Source organism: Drosophila rhopaloa, unplaced genomic scaffold (genome assembly GCF_018152115.1).
Source record: "Drosophila rhopaloa isolate 14029-0021.01 unplaced genomic scaffold, ASM1815211v1 contig_163, whole genome shotgun sequence".
Classification (NCBI taxonomy): Eukaryota; Metazoa; Arthropoda; class Insecta; order Diptera; family Drosophilidae; genus Drosophila; species Drosophila rhopaloa.
In genome coordinates this window covers 13,578,582-13,599,152 of record NW_025335043.1, presented here as the reverse complement: position 1 = coordinate 13,599,152, position 20,571 = coordinate 13,578,582, and the positions used below count along the sequence as shown (strand labels likewise).

Below are 20,571 nucleotides of genomic sequence, written 5' to 3'. Positions count from 1 at the left end.
ATAGGTTCCCAGCCTCACAAAACAGTCATTCTTTTGGCTGCGAGGCCCATTTTGGCAAAATTACAACAAAAAACGCTGAAAAAATGTGTCTTAAATATATGATTTTGATGGCCTAAATCCAGAAAAAAACAGCTCGATTTTTCTGTTTTTTAAACAAAACCCTTGGAAATAATTGTCAGATCTTGGAATGTCATACCTCGCTAAATTCGTTACAAAATTTCCAATCGATTGATATTCTCAGCTCAAAAATTTTATTGTGGCCCAATTTTGGCAAAAAATCAAGTGTTACCCCTTATCAAAAATACGAAAATCAGTAAAAAAAATTTTTTTTTCAACTCAACTTGGAATGGATAGTTTAGGTTTTCAGTTGCACAAAACAGTCATTCTTTTAGCTGTGCGCCTTATTTTGGCCAAATTAAACAGAAACAACAGCAAGGACGTAAAATCAAGTATTTTGTCCATAATATTTATTTTCCTATTTTCACTCTATTTCACTAAAGGTCAATATATTTCCACATATTTTTTTCAAAAAGTTTGTATATCCTGCTAAAGTATTTAGACCTCTCCAAATATTCAAAACATTCTTCTTCCCCATTAATAAATAAACAACGATTTCCATAAATTTTCAAAGAAGTTTATTTCGCTTGGGAATTTAAATTCGAAAAAATATTATACACATATTAAATACAATAATTTGAATGCATCAATAAATTTACAATTAAAACATATATGTACACGGCCTGCTGCAGTTCTGTTCGCAGTCACAGGAGCAGTCACAGGTGCAGTCACGAATCACGTCACGCTGATCTCCTCGTCACTATCGGAATTGGAGTCGTCGTAGTCATCATAGTAGAGCTTCATGAACTCGGAGCTCTGTTGCTGCTGTTGATGTTGCTGCTGTTGATGTTGCTGTTGCTGTTGCTGCTGCTGCTGTTGCTGCTGGTGATGGTGATGCAGTTGCGCAGCTGCAGCGGCGGCGGCCAGTTCCACCTCCCTCATGGCACTGAAATGCGGGGAATGATGCAGCTGCTGCTGCAGTTGCTCGAACCGCCGCTGTTTGGCCTCCTGGATGCTGTTTTCCAGCTTGAACTTGAGATCGGCGGCAACCAGTTGCTTCTGCATCTCGGCATTGATCTTGGCCTGGAACTCGGCGGCACTGGAGGCAGTGACTCCGGGTGGCGAGGAGGCGGCGGATGAAACCGTGGTGCCGCCTTGCCCCTGAGTGGGCGTGGCCGCCGCCGATTGATCGCCCATTTTGAGGCTGGTGAGGAGTGGAGGCGGTGAGCTGATCTGCAGGCCATAGCCAATCGAAGGAGAACTTCTGCTGCTGGCGGATTGCGGTGACTTGGGAGTGACTGGCGCTGCGGGCGGTTCATCCTTGGCCACCGCTCCGGGAGGGGGCGTGGCACTGCCATTGGGGGACAGCAGGGAGGGTGAAAGAGGCGTCAGGGGACGATCGCACTTGGCATCGCTCAAGTCCGGATTGGGGTTGTTCTTGTTGGGCAGCGTCTGGTCACGGGAACCACCGCTGGCGAGGAGCTCCCGCTCCTTGGAGTTCCGCCACTTCATCCGCCGGTTCTGAAACCATATTTTCACCTGCAAATGAAAGGGATAATGGGTTAAGAAAAAAGTCGGTTCTCATTGAAATGGGTAAATTGAGACTGTCCAGTAGATGGAAAGCTGTCCGAAGCAGGAAGTTAGACAGAGACATTGGGGTATAGTTATAGAACTTTTCATGGCCAACGGGGCGTATGCGTGGTGTGGGTATCAAATACCGCTTTTGGGGAAAACAAACTTTGGCCGGCTTTCCGACAAAAACTTTTCTGTGGCAAATTGAATTTCGCATAGACCCATCCCAGATTCGCCCATTAACCACCCGATTTGGGGGCGGGTCGTGTGTGTGGGCGTGGCCATGGACCGGGCACAAGCAGAACTTCGAACTGCACTGCCATCGCCAGACGCCGGGCATATCCATAATAAATGCAAATTAGAGACATTTACCCAAAGCGGCTACAAATTGATTAGAGGCCGCACAGTGGGACAAACATATGTATAATTAATGCGAAATTATAGATGTTAAAAGATATTTTACATATTTACAGAGTGCTTTAAAAAAATGAATTTCGAATGTATTTTAAAAGAAAAATGTTGTTTTAAGACATTTTTTTTGTTTAAGAACTATAAAAATATAGATTATTTAAACTCAATTGAATATTGTTTAATTCGAGATACCAAAACAACTTCTAGATTTAATTAATAATCATGTTCAATCAAACTTAAAAGTTTTTCGAATTATTGTTCAACTAAAAATTGCACAGCTTTTTCTGAACACATTTTACATCAATTTAATTTCACTCCTGTTTATTTTTTTGGACTCCCCAATTTAACTAGATTTTATATTTATTTATTTATTCTCCTCACACGGTGCAGGCTGCAAAGTTGGTCCAGCAAAAATGCTGTAAGTCCTGTATCTCGCTTCCTGGTATCCTTTCCAAGGACTCTAGCTGCCTGCATTTGACAGGCGAGTCGAGACACTTGAAGCAGATTGCAGGACTCGCCGGCCAGCATCCTTGGCCCACCTCTCCATGAGCTGTTTTTGAGTTATTGTGCAGTCCTGGCGGAGCAACTCCTGCTCCTCCTCGCATGCCGATGACACAGCAGGACATTCGCACTTTGTAGCCAAGCCCAACAATTTGCAACAATTTATGGGAGACCCACGCCACGGCGGTAATTAGATTGTGACTTGATGTGAAATTTAAAGCAAATTGATGCGTGAAATTTGGGGAGGAAACCAAGGCCACCCTCTCAATTAGACGTAAGCCTTGGCATTTATAAATAAATAAGTAAACAACGGCCACAAAAAGCTGCTGACATGTTGAACAACCGATTAACCGCAGAGATTCCTTGGCCTTTCTCTTTCTCCCAATGGCACGTGCCTGTTTTTGGGATTTTTGGTATTCGGTTTGCTGTTCTGCTTACTTCCGGCCATTGAGTTTTCCATCGTCTGTGCTTGGGAAACCCAGATTTTCCCATTTTCCGCCACCCCTCGAACAATTGAAATAATAAGCTCAGGCGGCGATAAGATTAATGATTATGGGTCCAGCCCAAAGTCAGTCGGATTTTAAGGGGGAATGGAACTTTGGAACCACCGACCCACCGGCATCATCGTCATCGTCTGTTTCTGATGGAAATTAATTATAAAGCGTGCAATTTAGTATGCCAAGGAGAGGCGTCTGGACATTTCCGTTCCTTGTTCTACGAGCCCTGTTTAATGAGCTAGAAGTTAATGTCGTACTGAAAACCTGTTCTACTTAACCCAATTATTACTAAAATCAAACGACTAACGGAAATTCCTTGATAAACAGCTCGTTTTGGATATTATAGAATTATCAACTGCACTCGATAGACCAGGAAACGAGTTTAGTTGTGTTGTGTTAGTCCGTCCGGCTTGTTAACAAATATTGGCCATGTAACGAGTGTTCTACCCCTCAGGGCAAACCTATAATCATTGTCTAACACAAAAATACTCGTTTTATTTTTCGCCACTCATATAATAATTAAATTTATGCAAACATTTGTGCCGGCGACAAAAACTAATATTCAATTGTTGTGAATAGTAATTAGCGCTTTCGCTTAAATGGTTTTGTTTTTGGAGTTAGGGAAGTATGGATTACTAAATTGTTATGAAATAATCAAGGATAGTGGGTAATTGATAAATTGATAGAAAATTAAATACAAATTAAGTGGGTGAAATTTGAATAAGCGTTTGATAAACAGGGAATGTAATTATTTAGGCATTCAGTTTGAATTTGTTCTTTTATTTTAAATCTGAATAATTCCTAAAGGTTAAATAACAGATTATGTATAATAAAGCAATTAAAATTACAAAAAAATTGACTTTTTTTAAAACTTAAAAATCACTGAGTTCCTCAACAAATCTGGGTAATTTCTTTTCGTAGTTTTCACCATCATTTGGAGCAAACTTCTTCTCGAAATGAAGTTTTTGAGCACTCTCATCTCGAATTTCTGCTAAACGTTTTGGCACTTTGTTAAAGACCCAACCTCTCTCCAAATAACACTACCCCAAGGAATTAGAGCCCATTCCATTGACAGTAAGCCAAAACGATAAGTAACATATTTTTCTGACACGCTGCCAGCATAACGCGCATAGAATTTGTTTGAAGTTTTTATAAACCACCCAGAGAAGTCGGGTTGGAAGTGGGCTACAAATTGCTCCCCCAATCCGAATTTTTCTTCCTCCCCTCTCTATATTTTTTTTTCTGCCGAAAATTGACTTTGGGCAATGAGCACAAGCTGTTGTTTTTGTGGGGGAGGATGAGCTGGCTGGAGATGGAGTTCCGAGTCCCGAGTCCTGCAACATATGTTAACTAATGAGGCTGGCCGGACTATATATATGTATATATCCATCCCAGGGGCAGGCTGTCAACCCATTTCGGGACCCTGGATGTCATTCGATATGCTGCGTAATAGCGTATTAAATAGTCTGCTACTATTTGCCAAAGTCATTCCGACGGCAGTTGGCAGTGCGTTTTGGGTTACTGGCCATCGTCCATTTGGAGTCCTCCCCTTTTTGTGGTGATTGTTTCAGAAGCCAGTCGAAGTGCTTGCAAAATACTTCGGCTTGTGGCCGACGACCGTTTATTTAGCAATTTGTCAACAATTTATTTTGTAACCAAAGCTGCGAATGATGGTTTTTAATGTTTCCCAGTCGTTTGGCGAGGAGGGTTGCAAATTGGCAAATTGAAATGAAATTTGAGTTATGAACATTTCGGGTGGACTTAAGTGTTCTTTGATTTGGGAAGTCAGAAGTGCTGGTTGAGATGGATTTATTAATTTATATGTACATAAGTTTTGATACTATTGACAAAGGTAGAAAAAAAATGAATAAATGAGTAACAAATTAATGGAAAATAATAAATAAAAATCTTTTCCCACATCTAAATCTTTTAAAAGCGTAGATACTTTTGACATAGTTAAAAAAAAATGAATAAAAAACTTTTTCCACATTTAAATCTGTTAAGAAGCTTTAATTTTGAATAGAGAATTGATGAAATAAGTAAATAACAGATCAAACATCAAATAAATTAAGAAAGAATGCTTTTATTTGCTGTATTTATTAACTAAATTTAAATTGAATTGAACTGAAAAAATCCTCTTGAGTGGTAAACTTTTAATCTTAAATGAAAACCAGCTATTCGCAATAACCAACCACAAAACGGCCCTTAAAGGATAACAAGGGCCATAAAAACCAAAGCAAACAGCGTAAAAGACCAACCCATATCGAGTGTTAAATACTCTCGATTCCCATTCAGGGATTATTTATCGTGCTATTTGATTTAAAGCCCCTGGCTTCTGTCGCCACCGCGAAAAGAAATCGAAATCGCTAACCAAATAAAAGCAGAATGCTCTGCATGCGTCTGCTGTGGGAAACCCTCCGTAAATCCGGAAAAAACACAAAAGACAATCCAGACGAAATGGAAAATAAAAATATTTATAACGTGAAAATGCCAAAAGAGAGATATGTATTGGTGGCAGGGGGGGTGGGGGAAATGGGTGGAAATTCCACAGTTGATTGCCAAGCGTTGGCGGGAATTTCCTTTATTCGAGCTGCGTGATTTTTTTTTTCTCCCCCATTTTTCGACAAATCAAAAACAGACGAATTTGTTTTGGACACGACACTTAAAAAGTTGCTGTGCGACAGAGAGGGTGATAAGCCCAGACACGTGTGTGCGAGGGATGAAACGCATATATATATATATATATATTCGATCCTAGTCCTGCCGCGCGATTCCTCAAGCCTTTGTGTATTGATTTAAAAATGCAAATCACATTTGGCCTCAAGATGTTTTCATTTCCGCTGCGTGATTCTGGCAGTCGCCTGCGGACAACTCTGTGCTGATTTTCCCTTCCGCTTTCCCATTTTCCCACCGCCTTTGTCTTCGAGTGTCATTAATGGCAATTAAATTTATAGCCAGCGGATTATGAGGCTGGTAACTGTCACTTGCAGTTCGCTTTGAAGAGGGCGTGACTGATTTGAGAAGTGTGCGGACTGCTGTTCAAAGTTGGATTGGCTTTTCTGGCTCTTTTTGGAATTATAGATGTTCCTAATAAATTTGTTCAATGCAAATAAATACCTATTATCAAACGTAGTGCTTATAAATAATTATTCAGATTTTTAACCCCCCATATCTTTTTTCTTTTGGGGAATAAGTAAAATACATTTATTTATATGCATCGTACGTTTTTTGAATACAAACTAGTCCAAACTAGTTTTGAAGGTGTTTAAAAATAATATATTCAGTAGTCTAGTATTCTACAATACATGAATCGTGCCTACACATATGGTCGACGTTTTTTTCTTTCTTTTTTTAGAAAACACAAACTATTTAAGAAAATAAACTTAAATAGGTAACATCTTTTCCAACTTATCTCATTCAGTATTAATATCACTCGCTGGCAAAAAGACCAGATTTATTTAGTTATTCCAATAAAAATAGTAGTTCACTTATACGATAAAAATCTTATCCATGTAATCAAAAAATTGAACCCGTTCAAAAAACCTTAAGTCCTTTAGTTAATAACTTCAGAACGTGACATGCATTCCAATCAGAGGAGTAAAAAAAAAATCGCACCGAAACCGCCCATAAATCGCGTTGGCTGCAATAAACGCAGGCGGTTTTGGATGCCAGCGATTTTTCGAGTGCGTTTGTAAAAATCGCAATAAACGTTGCAATGAACAACACTCGAAATGATGAATCACCTGGGCATCATCAATGCAGCGTTTGCCAAACCACAAGGCACGCGACACTGGACAATGGTCGAAGGCCCAGTCCACTGTTCGAATTGCAGGCCACTGCTGCAGTGTGCTGATATTTATGGCGGGCACTGTGCAGCAAAATGAACAACAAATGGCCGCAAAAAGTGCAGCAAAAGCAAGGATGGAGGCTCTTAAATCATGTTGCATACAACTAGGCGCAGTGCAATGCACTCACACTTGAAGGACCACAAGGACTCACTCTCACACTCGCACTCACACACACTCATACACACTCAACCTGTGTCACTCGAGTGTGAATATCCGCACTCGTTCATCACCCACACCGAATCGGAAAAAGGACCCCAGACTTATCCCCAGACCACTCCCTTTATATGGCACTCGTTAATGGAGCTCCCATCGCCGCCGGCTGGCCAACACTTTGTGTGTCCTTTGTCCTTTGTCCCGTTCCCGGTCCCATTCCCATTCCCACCACACCCAATTCCCTGTCCAGAATCCTGCGTCCTGGTTCCAGCCACCGCAAGCTGGACACCCGCTGCGATTTGATTGCGAATTTTTCTGACATTTTTGCACATTTTTGCCGTCCCCACCGAGCTTTCTTTTAACTTTTTTTCTATCCAACCAACTTCTCTGGTATTTTTCCTAACCATTTGTTTTTAGCTTTGCTGTATTCGCTATTCCCACACTTTGACAAACTGCTTTTGATAAATGTTTTCAAGTTTTCCAACCAAAGATTTATAGCAGAATTAAAGACAAATATCATCAAAATGGGATAATAAAAAATAAAAAAATAAAATAGATAAGAAGATTTTATTTGGAAGGAACTTTTATAAATAAATAATATTTTTTAAATGTTTTTTAATGAAATGAGATCAAGTAAAATTAAAAAATAAGAAACCGAAGTACTTTCCTGATCCCCTAGTTTCTATAAGCCTCATATAATATTATTGCTAGACTAAGTAAACTAAAATCGCAGGCGGGTTCTCTGATCTATAAAGTACTAGACAAACTTCATAAATCTAAAGCAACCTAGTTTACTAAACCGAGTCACTGCTTAATCAATCATTTTAAAATGACCATTATTTAACGTTCAGAGATCTTTCAATAGGTAGAGTAAATTACACAATTTGTAACTCTCGTTTTTGTAACAGTTTAACGTTTGAAATACTGTAGCATTTTACTAGGCGATATTTTTACAGACGCGGGCATTATAAGATCATTAGGGCGTAAGTGATCGATCGAGTGACTGGGTCCCGAAAAGGGGCGTGATTTGAGAAATGAGTTGATGCATTCGTGTTTCCTGCAACTGGACACGCTTATTGTGCAATTATGAAATTTTTATGAATCATATGCCGGTGAAAAGGAGCAAAAAGAACAAAAAAGAGCTGCACTAATTTGGCGTGACATTGTCAGTCATCAGTAGTCATCATCATCAGCATTTCGGGGGATGACTTGCTGACAACTAACGTCCTGATTGAGTTGTGATCGATTACATTGTGACAAGACCGAATTGGCCACGCAAATTTTTCGCAGCCATGTGAAAATGTGTCTGCACAAAAAAAGGTCCTTTGAGTCTTTACAAAAATTAATTTAATTATTGCATGACTCCCCGGATGGGAACCTCTGCCATCAATGAAAGCTGCCCGCCGTCTCAGCCGACATGAATTTCTTATAGCTCGTTATAATTTCATTATACTTCCACCTCGACCTCGGCCTGTACATACCGGTTTATATGTGTATATATATATATATATATATGGCTGATATGTATAAGAAAGCGACTGCGCATTTCAAGGAGCGTCGTCCCCCTCCCATTTTCCCGGTTTTCTGCCATTTTCCCTGCGCAGCCATTGCCGGAGAGCTTCCAGGGCGGAGTTTCCACCGCATTGTTCGCTTTTTGTTTCTGCTTTTTCGGGCACTTAATTTATACTTCCGTCGCTTTTTGTTGTCTGCTTATTAAAGCTGATTCGAAAAGTTCGTGGCAGAGCGAAATTTTCATAAGCGGTTAAATACAATTTTAGAATGGCATAATTCTGTGCTCATTAGCTTATTGATTTTTGTTTTGTTTTCGAGAGCAGATTGTTTATGGATTGCTTACACCAAATTGTCAGAGTTTAGTGGGTAAAGTTTTGGTTTCGAGAATATAAAGGAGGGAAATGGTTTTAGAAATGCTAATTGGGTGTTGTTGGGGTAAGTTTGTGGGAATTAGGTCATATATGGGGTAAAGATAACTTTAATAAGCTGAGAATATTTCATTATTTTGGTCATAGAAAGTATAGTACAAAGAAATTAGCAGAATACTACTTTTTTATAATCACGAGTCCATTTTTGTATAATAAATGTATGGTTTTATATTTAAAAACAATTTAATTGCGATGGAAGGTAAATTTCAGCTGACAAAAGTTGTTTCTTGTTCTTTTTTATTGTTTTTAAGTTCTCAACGGATAGGCTGACTGCAACTTTTAATCCAATAAGTATAGTATACTTTTGGGCAAAAGTAAGCTTATCGACATGGACCATAAAAAAACCCATAAATGTTTTAATATATGATGCAAGAATTTTGCGAATTGCAAAATAAAATATATTGTTGCTAGTGTTATTTAAAGTTGAGGGGATGGTTCTCTAAATAAAGTGATTTTAATTAAAAAATGTTGGCTTAATGAAACCCAATGTAGAAAAAAGGGGGCACCCGGATTTGAACCAGGGACCTGTCGATCTGCAGTCGAACGCTCTACCCCTGAGCTATGCCCCCAGTTGGCTGTATCACCTAAAAGGCATTGAAAATCACCAAGCTTACGTAAACAAAATCATGATTCATTGGCCATATAAGGTGTTCAAACATGGTGCCATTGACTGAAACTTAAGTTCAATTTATCTCACCTGAGAGTCCTTCAATCCCAATCTCTCGGCCAGTTTCTTGCGATCCGGCTTGCTGATGTACTTCTGCTGCTGGAACCGCTTCTCCAGTCCCTTTCTTTGTGAGTCTGCAGGAGGAGAAGCAATTAATTGAATGCCCATGCAAGTGGGTGCCCCTTCTACGCACCTGAGAAGACGGCACGTCGCATCATCCCACGACGAGGCTTGCCACGTGTCGAATGGGCCCAGGGGAATCCCTGTCCAGGGGGCAGGGGAAACACTTGGGCGCCAACTGCAATTGTTGCGATGGGAAAGAGGAAATGCATTAGACCAAAACACTTGTTAATGGCCACAGCGGGTGGCTCTAGTCGGATCTGGTTGGGGATGTGTCATATTTGGACAGCAATTAGGGGTCTTTACACTTCAAATCGAAATACTGCATTTCAGAAACTTAATTTGAATTTAAATTATTAAATTAATCAAGTTGTATAATAATTGTTTTATAATATTAAAACATTAATTGTGTAATTGAAATTTATTAGCAATTATTTAAAGACGTCTGAGCATCATTTTCAATATTTTGAAGTATAAATTATATTTGATTTTGAATTATTGACATTAACTTTAAATAATTTTGTATTTCAAAAAGTGCTTTGGACTTTCAAAAGCATTTGTGCTATAGTTTTGTATCTTTGGAAATGAATGTATAAATAAAAGAAACATAACTATCTGTTATAAAATAATTAGAATTATAAAATATTCTGTATTTAGCAGGGATTATATTAGTTAGATTATTATTATTTATTATTATTTTTTAAAGTACAGATCAGCACTTACCACTCATGTAGGGATTGCGGCAGTGCGCCAGCAGCGAATGGAGGTGCGGGTGGTTGAGGGTGTGCGGCAGGAAGGGCGTGGGGCGGCTGGGCATGGGCTTGGCAATCACCGGCGGAGGAGGCGGTGGCGGCGGCGTCGGATGGCCATGGCCACCACCTCCTCCTACTCCCCCCTCCTCCTCCTCCGGCGCCCAGCAGCTGCTTGTCTTGCGTTAATCTTCGACTGGCGGTGTCCTCGTCGTTGGTGGGATTCCCCATCTCGTGCGGTCGACCATCCTGGCCAGAATTGCCATTGGCAGTGGCATTGGAGCCGCCGTGATTGTTGTCGCTATCACTAATTGTGCTGCCAGGTGACGACGACGAGGATGCGGTTTGCGGTTGACAACTATTGCCGGGATGCTGCTGATGTTGCTGGTGTTGCTGCTGTACATGTTGCTGTTGTGCATGCTGCTGCTGCTGCTGCTGCTGATGCGGCGGCAGTTGATGCGTTAGAAATGCGGGATGCGGAAAGTGGGCGTGCCCCGCCCCCCCATGGTGATGGTGATGATGATGCGGATGTGGATGTGGATGCGGATGAGGATGAGGATGTCCTGGCACTGGCAACTGTTGGTGTTGCTGGTGGGGATGCTGCTGATGGTGTGGCTGATATTGATGCGAGTGCTGCTGCATGAAGTTTTGCTGTAGATAAGGCCATATATGCTGCGGTTGCATGAATTCTGTGGGGCAAGAGCGAGATTGGCGAAACCATTAGTGGTGAATGAGTCACTGAAAGTCAGGTCGAATTGTGATTGCCCCTGGAATTACTTCACATTACTGAACAAAGCTTAAAAGCAAACGATTATGTAAACAATTTTGTTATTTTGTTTACTACGAAATTATAAATATAGTTTTAATTCAAAGCAGATAAGAAAATAGTTCTCTAAAACTCTTGTAAAAATATGTTTCTTTATAAGTCCAATAAATTCCTATGTTTTTATTAAGTGGCATTGAATATTTGAAGGCAAATAAGAAAATAGTTCTCTTAAACTCTTACAAAAATATGTTTCTTTAAAAGTCCAATAAATTCGTATGTTTTTTTTAAGCAGCATTGAATATTTTCAATTAATTCAACTATTAATTTAATATAATTTCATCACTTTCTCTCCCTTACATTCAAAACCACTTTGAAGTGTCAGAATGTCAGATTATCAGTCTCGAAAACAATCTGCCAAAGCCGCAATTCTTGGCTCATTCTCAAGGAATCCTTGAAGCGTGTTATGTGCTGTCTTGCCAACTTCCAGACAGGCGCCATAACCCCCCGCCCCCAATCCTTGAACACCCCTCCATCCTCCCCACACACACACACACACACACGGGCAGACAATGGAAAATGAAATCTGCTTTGAAGTGTCAGTGTGAAGTTGGCATAATTAAAGCAAACACAAACTCCGGGATAAAGGATACGCACACCTTGAGAGCAAAGTTTGGCGCCTTTGATTCAGCAGCAGGATATTCCATATATATATATATATGTATAGGGGATATCGGGGGTTGGTATCTCCTTTTTGGAGCCCTGTGTGGCTGCATTTCATTTTCTAATTAAACACCCCCAAAAGGCAGCCATCTCATTCACGCACATCCTGACAGCCTGGCAGTTGCTGCAGGATATCCAGGATATGATTTTAATTCGATTAGAGAACAGAAACAATTAACGAATTAACGCCTCTTTAGCTTCGGTAGTGTGTGCGCGTTTAATTTGATGCTTTTGACTCTTGCGGCTAACAGCTTTTTGCTTTTTGGCTTTTTGGGGGTACCCCCGAAAATTTCCATTTCTATATGGCCATCCTTGATTATCCTTATGTGTAGGAGTGCGTTTGTGTGTTTGGCACATGTGTGCCTAATGAGCGCACAAATTAAGTTATAATTGTTCGCTTTTGTTTGTTTTGTGCGTCGGCGGTTTACCGACTTTTCTGTATCTGCATCTGTGCTGCGAAAATGTGGCAAGTTTTTGGCCTTATTGGTTTATGGCCCTGCAAAAAAGTTCATTTGTGGCTTACTCTTAGGCAAAAAGCCAATTTCATGTTGAGGGAAAAATTTGCTAAGTGGATCATTGATTGGAAAACGATGGCAATTAGTTGGATTTCGTGTGGGAGGGAAATTTTAGTAAACAGTAATAAAATTGAATAATCAAAGCTTTTCGGTAGAATATTAAGACATTAAAAGTTATTTTGTTAGTATAAAGCTAGATTTTAATATTTAAACAGCTTGAATAAAAATGTCGCGATATTTCGAGCTATTAAAAGAATGTAATTTTTAATGTCTATAAAAATAATAATGAAATTCTGAGCTTTCACATGTATTAAAAGAACAATTGTCTCAAAAATTTATTTTTTTCTAACAGGATTGAAAATTAAACTGAACTAACATTTTTTTAAAAAACCTATTATAAAAATCTGTAGCAGATTCAAATTATTCGTATGATTAGGTAATAAGTTAATCTCTTGAAAACTAAATTTGTAAAATTAAAAAATCAGTGTCTAATCACTTTAATAATAGAATCCCCTACTTTTAATAACATCTATCAATTTATAACCTACTGCTTAGGTGGGTAAATCTTGTCACATTAGTTCATAATTTTAGCAATTTTTTTTGCCACGCGTTTGCCATAAAAACTGCACGATTTAACCCCAAAAGATCGTCAATAAAATCTCATAAAAAATGGACATAAAATCTGGGAAAAAAGAAGGCCCTGCCCACTCATTAATATGGAAAAGTAAACCGCGATGCAATAATCACATGACAATTAAATCCCACAATCCCAGAATTAGACGAGAACAATGCTAAAAAACGGCAAGGCAAAGCTGTTACATTGACTGATGGCCAATTGGTTCCGCCTACTTTTTGTCCCACACCCTGGACCTTTTCTATACTGCAAATAGATAGAGATTCCAGATCCTCATCCCCCGTTGTAAACAGCACGCGGCAGAGGATCTCTCGCACCATATCCCATCCAGATCCTGGCGGAAGTGCGGATGTGCCGAACTGGTTATACGGCTTTGTTGCTCAGGGGCTCTGGCTCAATAATTTAAACATGATTAGGTCTGGTTGTGTTTTTACAGCCTGCCAGCTCAAAGGAGCAACGCCCCGAGGGCTTAGGGCAACACACAATGAAATCGAGGCGTAAAAACTAAGGCAACTGCGAAGTACCAGCACTTTGATCTCTCCCCTCGCGAGGAGTCTGCAAACTTTTGGGCAAGAATTGTTATTCTTTTGGCTTTTCATATTGCAATTGTATTCAGTAATTTGTTTTTGCTCGGCATTAGCCACGGCAAATTAATTGCCAAGCCTTTTTGATGGCATTCTTGAAACAGCCCGCGGCGGGAACCTAATTGGAGGATACTATCCCAGGGACTTAAGGCCACTTCAAAATTAGAATGAACCGAGGTATTTATAGGGTATGCAAGTTTATAAAAAGAATAATACATAATAGGCTTAAAATTGTCATATCAAAGAGAAATTTAAATGACATTTAATTATGATTAAAAATTTTAATAATTACATTTAAATGAAATACAAAAATTTTAATTGGAGAAAAGGAATCAATATAATACATTTGAAAATCTGTTAAATGAATTTAACTATTTAAAACTCAAAACTTTCTTTTTGAAGATATTAATTTTAGTGTTAAACATAATATAAACATAGCATATCGTACAATTCATAATTATTTAATATTTCCGCAAGAAGAATTATAGTGATGCCAATTATAACATAAAACTTGAAAAATATTCAAATCAAGAATAAAAGACCAATTAAAGAATCTTTTAGTCTGTCCTTAAAGCCGTATCTTCCTCAAAAAATAAATAGAAAATCCTAATTACTAATTAAGGTGGTATTATAACCATTTATCTAATTTCTTACCATTTCTGACCCGGACTCCTTCCCGGGTATCCCCCAAAATCGCACTGACACTGAACTTGAGAATGGGCTTGCTGTTGGTATCCTTGAGGATGGTATTGCCCACCGTCGGGATGCTGGAGTCCTTGGGCTCTACTTTAGGCAATTTGATTGCCACCGGCTCGTCTACCTCGGCCATCTCGTCCTCCAGGTCCTCGTCCATGTCCATGTGCGGCTCCTCGCCCTCCACACTGCCGATATCGGCGACGATCTCGTCCGCCGAGGAGGAGCCATCGTCCAGCTCGTCCATCTCCTCGATGCTGTTCACACTCTCGGCACGGATTTCGCGGCACTTATCACACTTGTAGCCGCGCAACTTGGAGCAACTGCAGCCAGTTTCGGAGGCATCCGTTGAAGGATCTACAGGATCCGATCCCGAACGACGCGAGAGGAGCATCTCGCTCAGGCTGGACTTCAGCTGGCTCTCCGTGTAGGTCTGCTGGGCGTGCAGGAGACTGTCCACGAGGAAGGCCGTAGACATAACGCGAGGGAGCTAAGTGCTCTATATTTTATCGTGTTCTATATGTTATCCTTATTGGCTTTACTGTTTTTCCCGCCAGTTGTCGCGTTCGCGTCGAGTGCTCAAATCGAACTGAACTCGGTGGCGGAGCGTATCCTGGCAGGCGCAGCTCGCAGGACGCAGCATCCCGGCCAGGATTCCCTTTTCGGGGGTTGGTCGCCGTTGGTTGGTCCGCTTCTCCTGCCCAGTAGCCGTGTCGCCTGTGCGGCACGTGATTTTCCTCCTTATGTATATCCCTCTGCGCTCGCTCTCTCTCTCCCTCTCTCTCTGACTCGCTCACTCACTCGCTCTCTGGATGAGTGTCCTGTTTAGCCTTTGCCTGCTCGTTATTGTTGTTCGCTTTTTATTTGATTTTATTTGTGTGAAAACAATAAAAATTTAATTTTCTTGTTTTGTTGCCTTTGCCACTCGCTGCCTTGAACTGAATTTCCCTCGATCTTATTAGACTTGTGCTGCTATTCCACGGTGAGGTACAGTGGGGCAAAACAGACCAAAATACGGTTTTGTGGAAAAATCAAACAATTGGGTGAATATCAGTATTAGGACTCTGGGCCAAAAAAAGTATTTTCGATGTAACTTTACCAAATAGAGATCAACATGCGAGTGTATAACTGATTTATACACTTTAAAAAAATATAATTTTGGGCAAATTTTGATAGATTTCAAATGAGAATAAAACATAATTTTATAAATTTAAATGAAAGTTAACTGTGTTTTTTATTTCGAGTTTAACGTGGTATTACATTTTAAATTTAGTCCATTATTTAAATGGTTATGTTGTTATTTATTTATTTATTTATTTATTTTACACTGTAGCCAAACTTAACTTAGGGAACAGGAAAAGAATCGGCCATAGTTGCAATGACTTTCGGCCGGAGTTATGACCAAAAGTACTTGCTTTGTAACATAATTTAGTTTTATTTTTTTTGACATAAGATTAAACAGGTAAAGTAGAATATTTTAGAAATTAAAGATATGTTTTATTTGTTTGTTTATTTATGATCTGTATTTAAAAGAAATAAAAAAAAATGGTTCTTAAATTGCTCAATTGTGAAATCAAAAATATATTTCAATTTATAAACACACAATTTCTTAGAAAGCAGTTGTATGAACAAAAATATTCGATTATTGAACTTTTGTTTAGAACAAACAACTTATCAAAATATATTTAAGTTATAAAAGTGAATTAAGACAAATCCTAGAAGTATTGCACATAACTTAAATTGGACTTCCCCGTCCATAAAGTTTTGAATTTGTGCGCGCAATTTGTTGCAGGCACCGACGGCTGGGAAAAAAGAATCCTTCGGCAAGCTGGCAAGGAGTCAGTAGATTAACTTTTATTATGACCGCAAATTAGTTGTCCTCGTCGCCGTTGATGACGACAATCGAGTTTATCGACAATGATGACTTATTTACTCTGGGTCGAAAATGGCTGAGCAGCGGTTATGTAAGCTTAGAAGCTAGATAAAGGCAGGATGTGCATGTCCTTTTGGCCTCTATTGTGTGCCCAGAAAGAGAAAGAGAGAGTGCGAGAGCAGCAACCCTTGTGGCATGGCAAGGAAGTAGTGGCTGGGGGCCTCCTCCCCGCAGAAGGGGCGTGGCCTCACTCGAATCGGAAAGCCATCAGGATCTGAAAGGAGGAGAAGTGCTCTCGACAATAGGAAGAAGTACAAGGATAACAAAGGCCCCAGCTCAGATTGTTTTGCGCTGCCATTTGTGGCTTTTTGCTTTCATATGGAGCACGCCTCAAAGGATTACCCCCATATCGCCAGGACTTCCACTTCCACTTCTTCTTCTGCTGGCAGCGAGTACATAAAACATGCTCATATAAGCGTATAAATATGTGATAATAATGATTAAAAGTTCTCATCATGCCATCATCATTTATGCAAAGGATTTCGCTGGCGTGTGTCTGTGTGCGCTGAAGAGTCCTTACATTTTTATTTGCCACCGACACATGGCTCGAGCAGAGTATTTTCCATTTTCTACAATTTCCCCAACCGCTTTTCCTGCTTTGTACTTTGGCTCTCTCTTAGTCGCTATCTCCATCTCTTTTTGTAGTCGCCATAATATGAGGACAATTATTTGATAAGTGGGTTGAATGTGCAGAGTCCTCCGCAATTCCAGTTCCTGTTCGGATTCCATCTGCCATTGTCATGGCTCCGCTGCTCCTGCTTTTTGACAAATGAAAGGGGTCACCGAAACAGGCTTTTGTTGGCAGCCCCCAAAAGTATATATCCTTAGCCCCCTTTTTTAGCGGGAGAGGGGGAGTGGGGAAGGTGTCGAGGCCAAACTTTTAATTGTTTTTCAGAGTGTTGCCTCATGGCCTCAGTTTATTTTCGTTTTTATTTTTTTAATTTGTGTGCTGAATTGGAAATATGTAAATGATGTTGTTGGGTCTGCATTGGGGATTATTGTGCTGTTAACGTTTGGCTTTTTGGCTGGGCTTTGTGGGTTTATTGTTGAGACGCTGGCCATTATTGATGATGGTTTTAGAGAGGTTTGGGTCTCGAAAGTCATAGATAAATATAATTTCATAAAGAATTGGTTAGCCTAAGCAATTACAAATTTATGTTATTTATCTAAAGCCATGTTTAAAATAAGAAAAGTATTTTAATGCATTGAACATGTTACAAAAAAGATTATTATTTGTCATTTATAAAACACCAAAAGATCAAAGTCAACTTAAACAGTGAGCTGCTATAAGAAAAACTTTAGTTATCCATTTGCTTTGATATTTTTAATACAATATTCCTTTGAAGAAATGATAACAATAAGACATTTCATAAACAAAATCATAATGATAATATCAATTGAATTCCTTTATCAAAGCCTGAAGCTGCTGACGAGTTCCAACTTACTTCCTTTTTGAACTTACGTCACTTTATCTGGCGAAATCCCCTTGCAGGTAAATTCAGTTGGCCAAATTCAAAGACTTCCTTCTGTCATCGCTGCCACATGCCACTCCAGTTCGAATAAACAACTTCATGGCTCTTTGAGGGGCATGTGGAATCGAATGCCGCTGACAGCCGCATCATTATATGGATATCATTATCGTGTATCGTCTGCAGCAGCAGCAGTGGCAGCAATAGCAGAAAAAAAAAGGTAAAATGTCACAAGATGCTGCTCGATGGGTGGGGATAAATGGTTGGTTGAGTGGTTGGTTGGTTGGTTCGATTTCTGGGGGGGGGGGGGCGGGGGGCGTGGCTGGGCAATATAATAAAGCGCAAACATTTATACACGACACTCGATGCGAAGGACGATATAGAAAAAGCATTCCAGCCAAGTTAACTGTCGATATCAGCTGCTGCCACGGCCATGTCCCCACCACGCCCACTACGTTCACCGCCCACCATCCCAGCCCAACCAACCCACCCACCAACCCATGAAATGAATGCGAATTCTGTTTGCCATCGATTTTCAGGACAACGTTTATTATTTTTATTATATTCGCCGGCAACTAGAGAAGCCAGAGCAGAACTCTCGGGGTGGCTGCGAAATTATGGGCTTTTCATAACGTTAACAGTCGCATAAATACACTCTTTGTGTCAGCCAAGTAGAAAAAATGCGATAAAAGATTATAAAGTGTGTGTTGTCGTTGGCTTTTGCTGCCCAGTGTGGGTTGGTTGCTTGGTCCTTCCACGGTTCGCAGTTCGTTCTCGTTCTCGTTCTCGTCCTGCCGGCGACATCTGTTTCCGACATCTTTTAATAAAATTTTCATCTTTATTACAAAACGATTGTTTTATGCGCCACGCCCCCCCGCCCTCCTTGACTCCTTAAATCCCCGAACTTCAAACTTGAACTTGGACTAGACGACGTGTCCTGCTGGCGGAAGTCCTTCAGCGGAGTCGCGAAAGGAAGTAATTAGAATGAAGCGATTTTTAGTTGCCAAGTTTTTCGCTCGCTCGCATTTTTATTTTTATTTTCATTTTTTTTTATTTTTGCACCCAGGGGAAAAGTTTTCATGGGACTCCATGACCCGCCAAACAGTTTATGAAAATATTTTCCATTCTTTATTTTATTACTTTATTTCACTTAATTTGATTGCACACCACGTTTTTTTACCCATTCCTGATTGTATGGAAATAATTGCCAACTTTATTGGTTAATTTATGAAATTTACACATTTAATGGTTTGTGTTATTGTTGTGAGTTGGGCATGTGTGTGTGTGAGTGTGTGTGTGTGTGGTTTGCCGGTAGTTGTGGTTTTGCGGTGGCTCGCATATTTATTTGTGTTTGGACCATGTGGTTGGAAAATGCAGTGCAGTTGAGTGGTTGTTAAGTGGGCCTAGTTAGGTGTGTAACTACGTGAGAAAAGCTAATTTGGGCGAGCAGTTCAAATTGCTGATGAACAGCCAATGAAACGGCTAATTAATGCTATTTTCATTAAGTTTAACCTTGATTGTATTCGGTTTTTAAGCAACATGGCTTAAATAAGATTTTATATGATGTTACTTTAAGATATATAGATTTATATTGTTTTGTTTTACATAATTTTAAAGTGCATAGACTTGTATTTAATTTATTTAAGAGTAAGCTAATTGAAAGTGCCACCTTTTAAATTCAATTTTATTCAACATCAAATAAAGATCATTCGTTTCCCCCTCTTTCTTTGCAGTTCATGACCTCTGATGGAGTACCCTTTCCTCTTTTCGATGGTAGACCAACATAAATATTTTTGCAATATTATTTTTAAAAATTTTTTTGCAGCGGAACTTCGTTGATTTTTGATATACGCATGAGGGCGCCGATTAAGCCAACTGGAAAACTCGCATAGCCGCTTCTCAGCCACGCCCCCTTGATTTCCCCACAACCAGAACTCCCAGAATTGCAATAGCAAAAAATAAATAAACACAGCTTTAAAAAAATCACTGAGTTGCATAATTTTCCAAGAGATGAGAGGAGAAGAGAATCAGAGCGAAGGCAATTAATATTTTTTATTGCATACAAATTGCATAATTAGTCAAAGCTAAATGACAGGACACAAGGCACACAGACCCAGAAAGCGAAAGGACAATAATAAAGGAGCAAAAGGGTAGCAGACAACAAATGTGTTGTTGTGATTAATAAAATTACACGAAATGAGACGCAGAGTTGGAGATAAAGGATAGCAGGATACAACGAAATTTGACAGCTCGAAACAATAATAACAGAAGCAAGCCCACAAAACTGGGAGGGTTGAAAATTTCAGATCCCTAGGAAAAAGGCTCATCACTTGACGCTGCGGCCAAGGAGGAAAAATGGAAAAAGGACGAGGAGCGGTTTGCTACAACGTGTGAAAGCAGCAAAAGGACATTCGGCGGCTACTTGACTCGAGTCCTTTGAGAGGCCCTACCAGAACTTTAATTAATTTTTATGTCTCGCTGAGTTATGTGACTCTCTGTGGGCACTGAATTCAGCGACTCAGCCAGCCAGAAGTAAGTTGGGAATTTATGCGGCATTGTAGTTGTCACTTTGGATCGCAGGATCGCGAGTAATTAGTCAAACAAATTTACAGGAAATTTATTGATGTCAAAGGAATAGGATGTAAGGAGTTTCTCGTAATGTGAGTTTCTTCTCTAGAGATTTCTTAGCTTAGGTCGTAGAAGTTAAGATGTTAAGTTGAATGTAGGAACGATGTCTGGACA

At 39.8% G+C, this 20,571-nt stretch overlaps 1 protein-coding gene and 1 non-coding gene across 2 annotated transcripts; both read right to left on the bottom strand.

Moving 5' to 3' along the window:
- Positions 1–668: 668 nt before the first annotated feature.
- LOC108037902 (alpha-protein kinase 1) lies at positions 669–15,002 on the bottom strand. Its single transcript, XM_017114573.2, is given in 6 exon segments — positions 669–1,596; positions 9,677–9,780; positions 9,840–9,944; positions 10,490–10,652; positions 10,654–11,204; positions 14,389–15,002. Coding segments are annotated over 6 exon segments (2,244 nt in total). The 5' UTR covers positions 14,906–15,002; the 3' UTR covers positions 669–792.
- On the bottom strand, positions 9,477–9,548 carry Trnac-gca. Its single transcript has one exon. It is a non-coding gene; the product is annotated as a tRNA-Cys (tRNA).
- Positions 15,003–20,571: the final 5,569 nt, after the last annotated feature.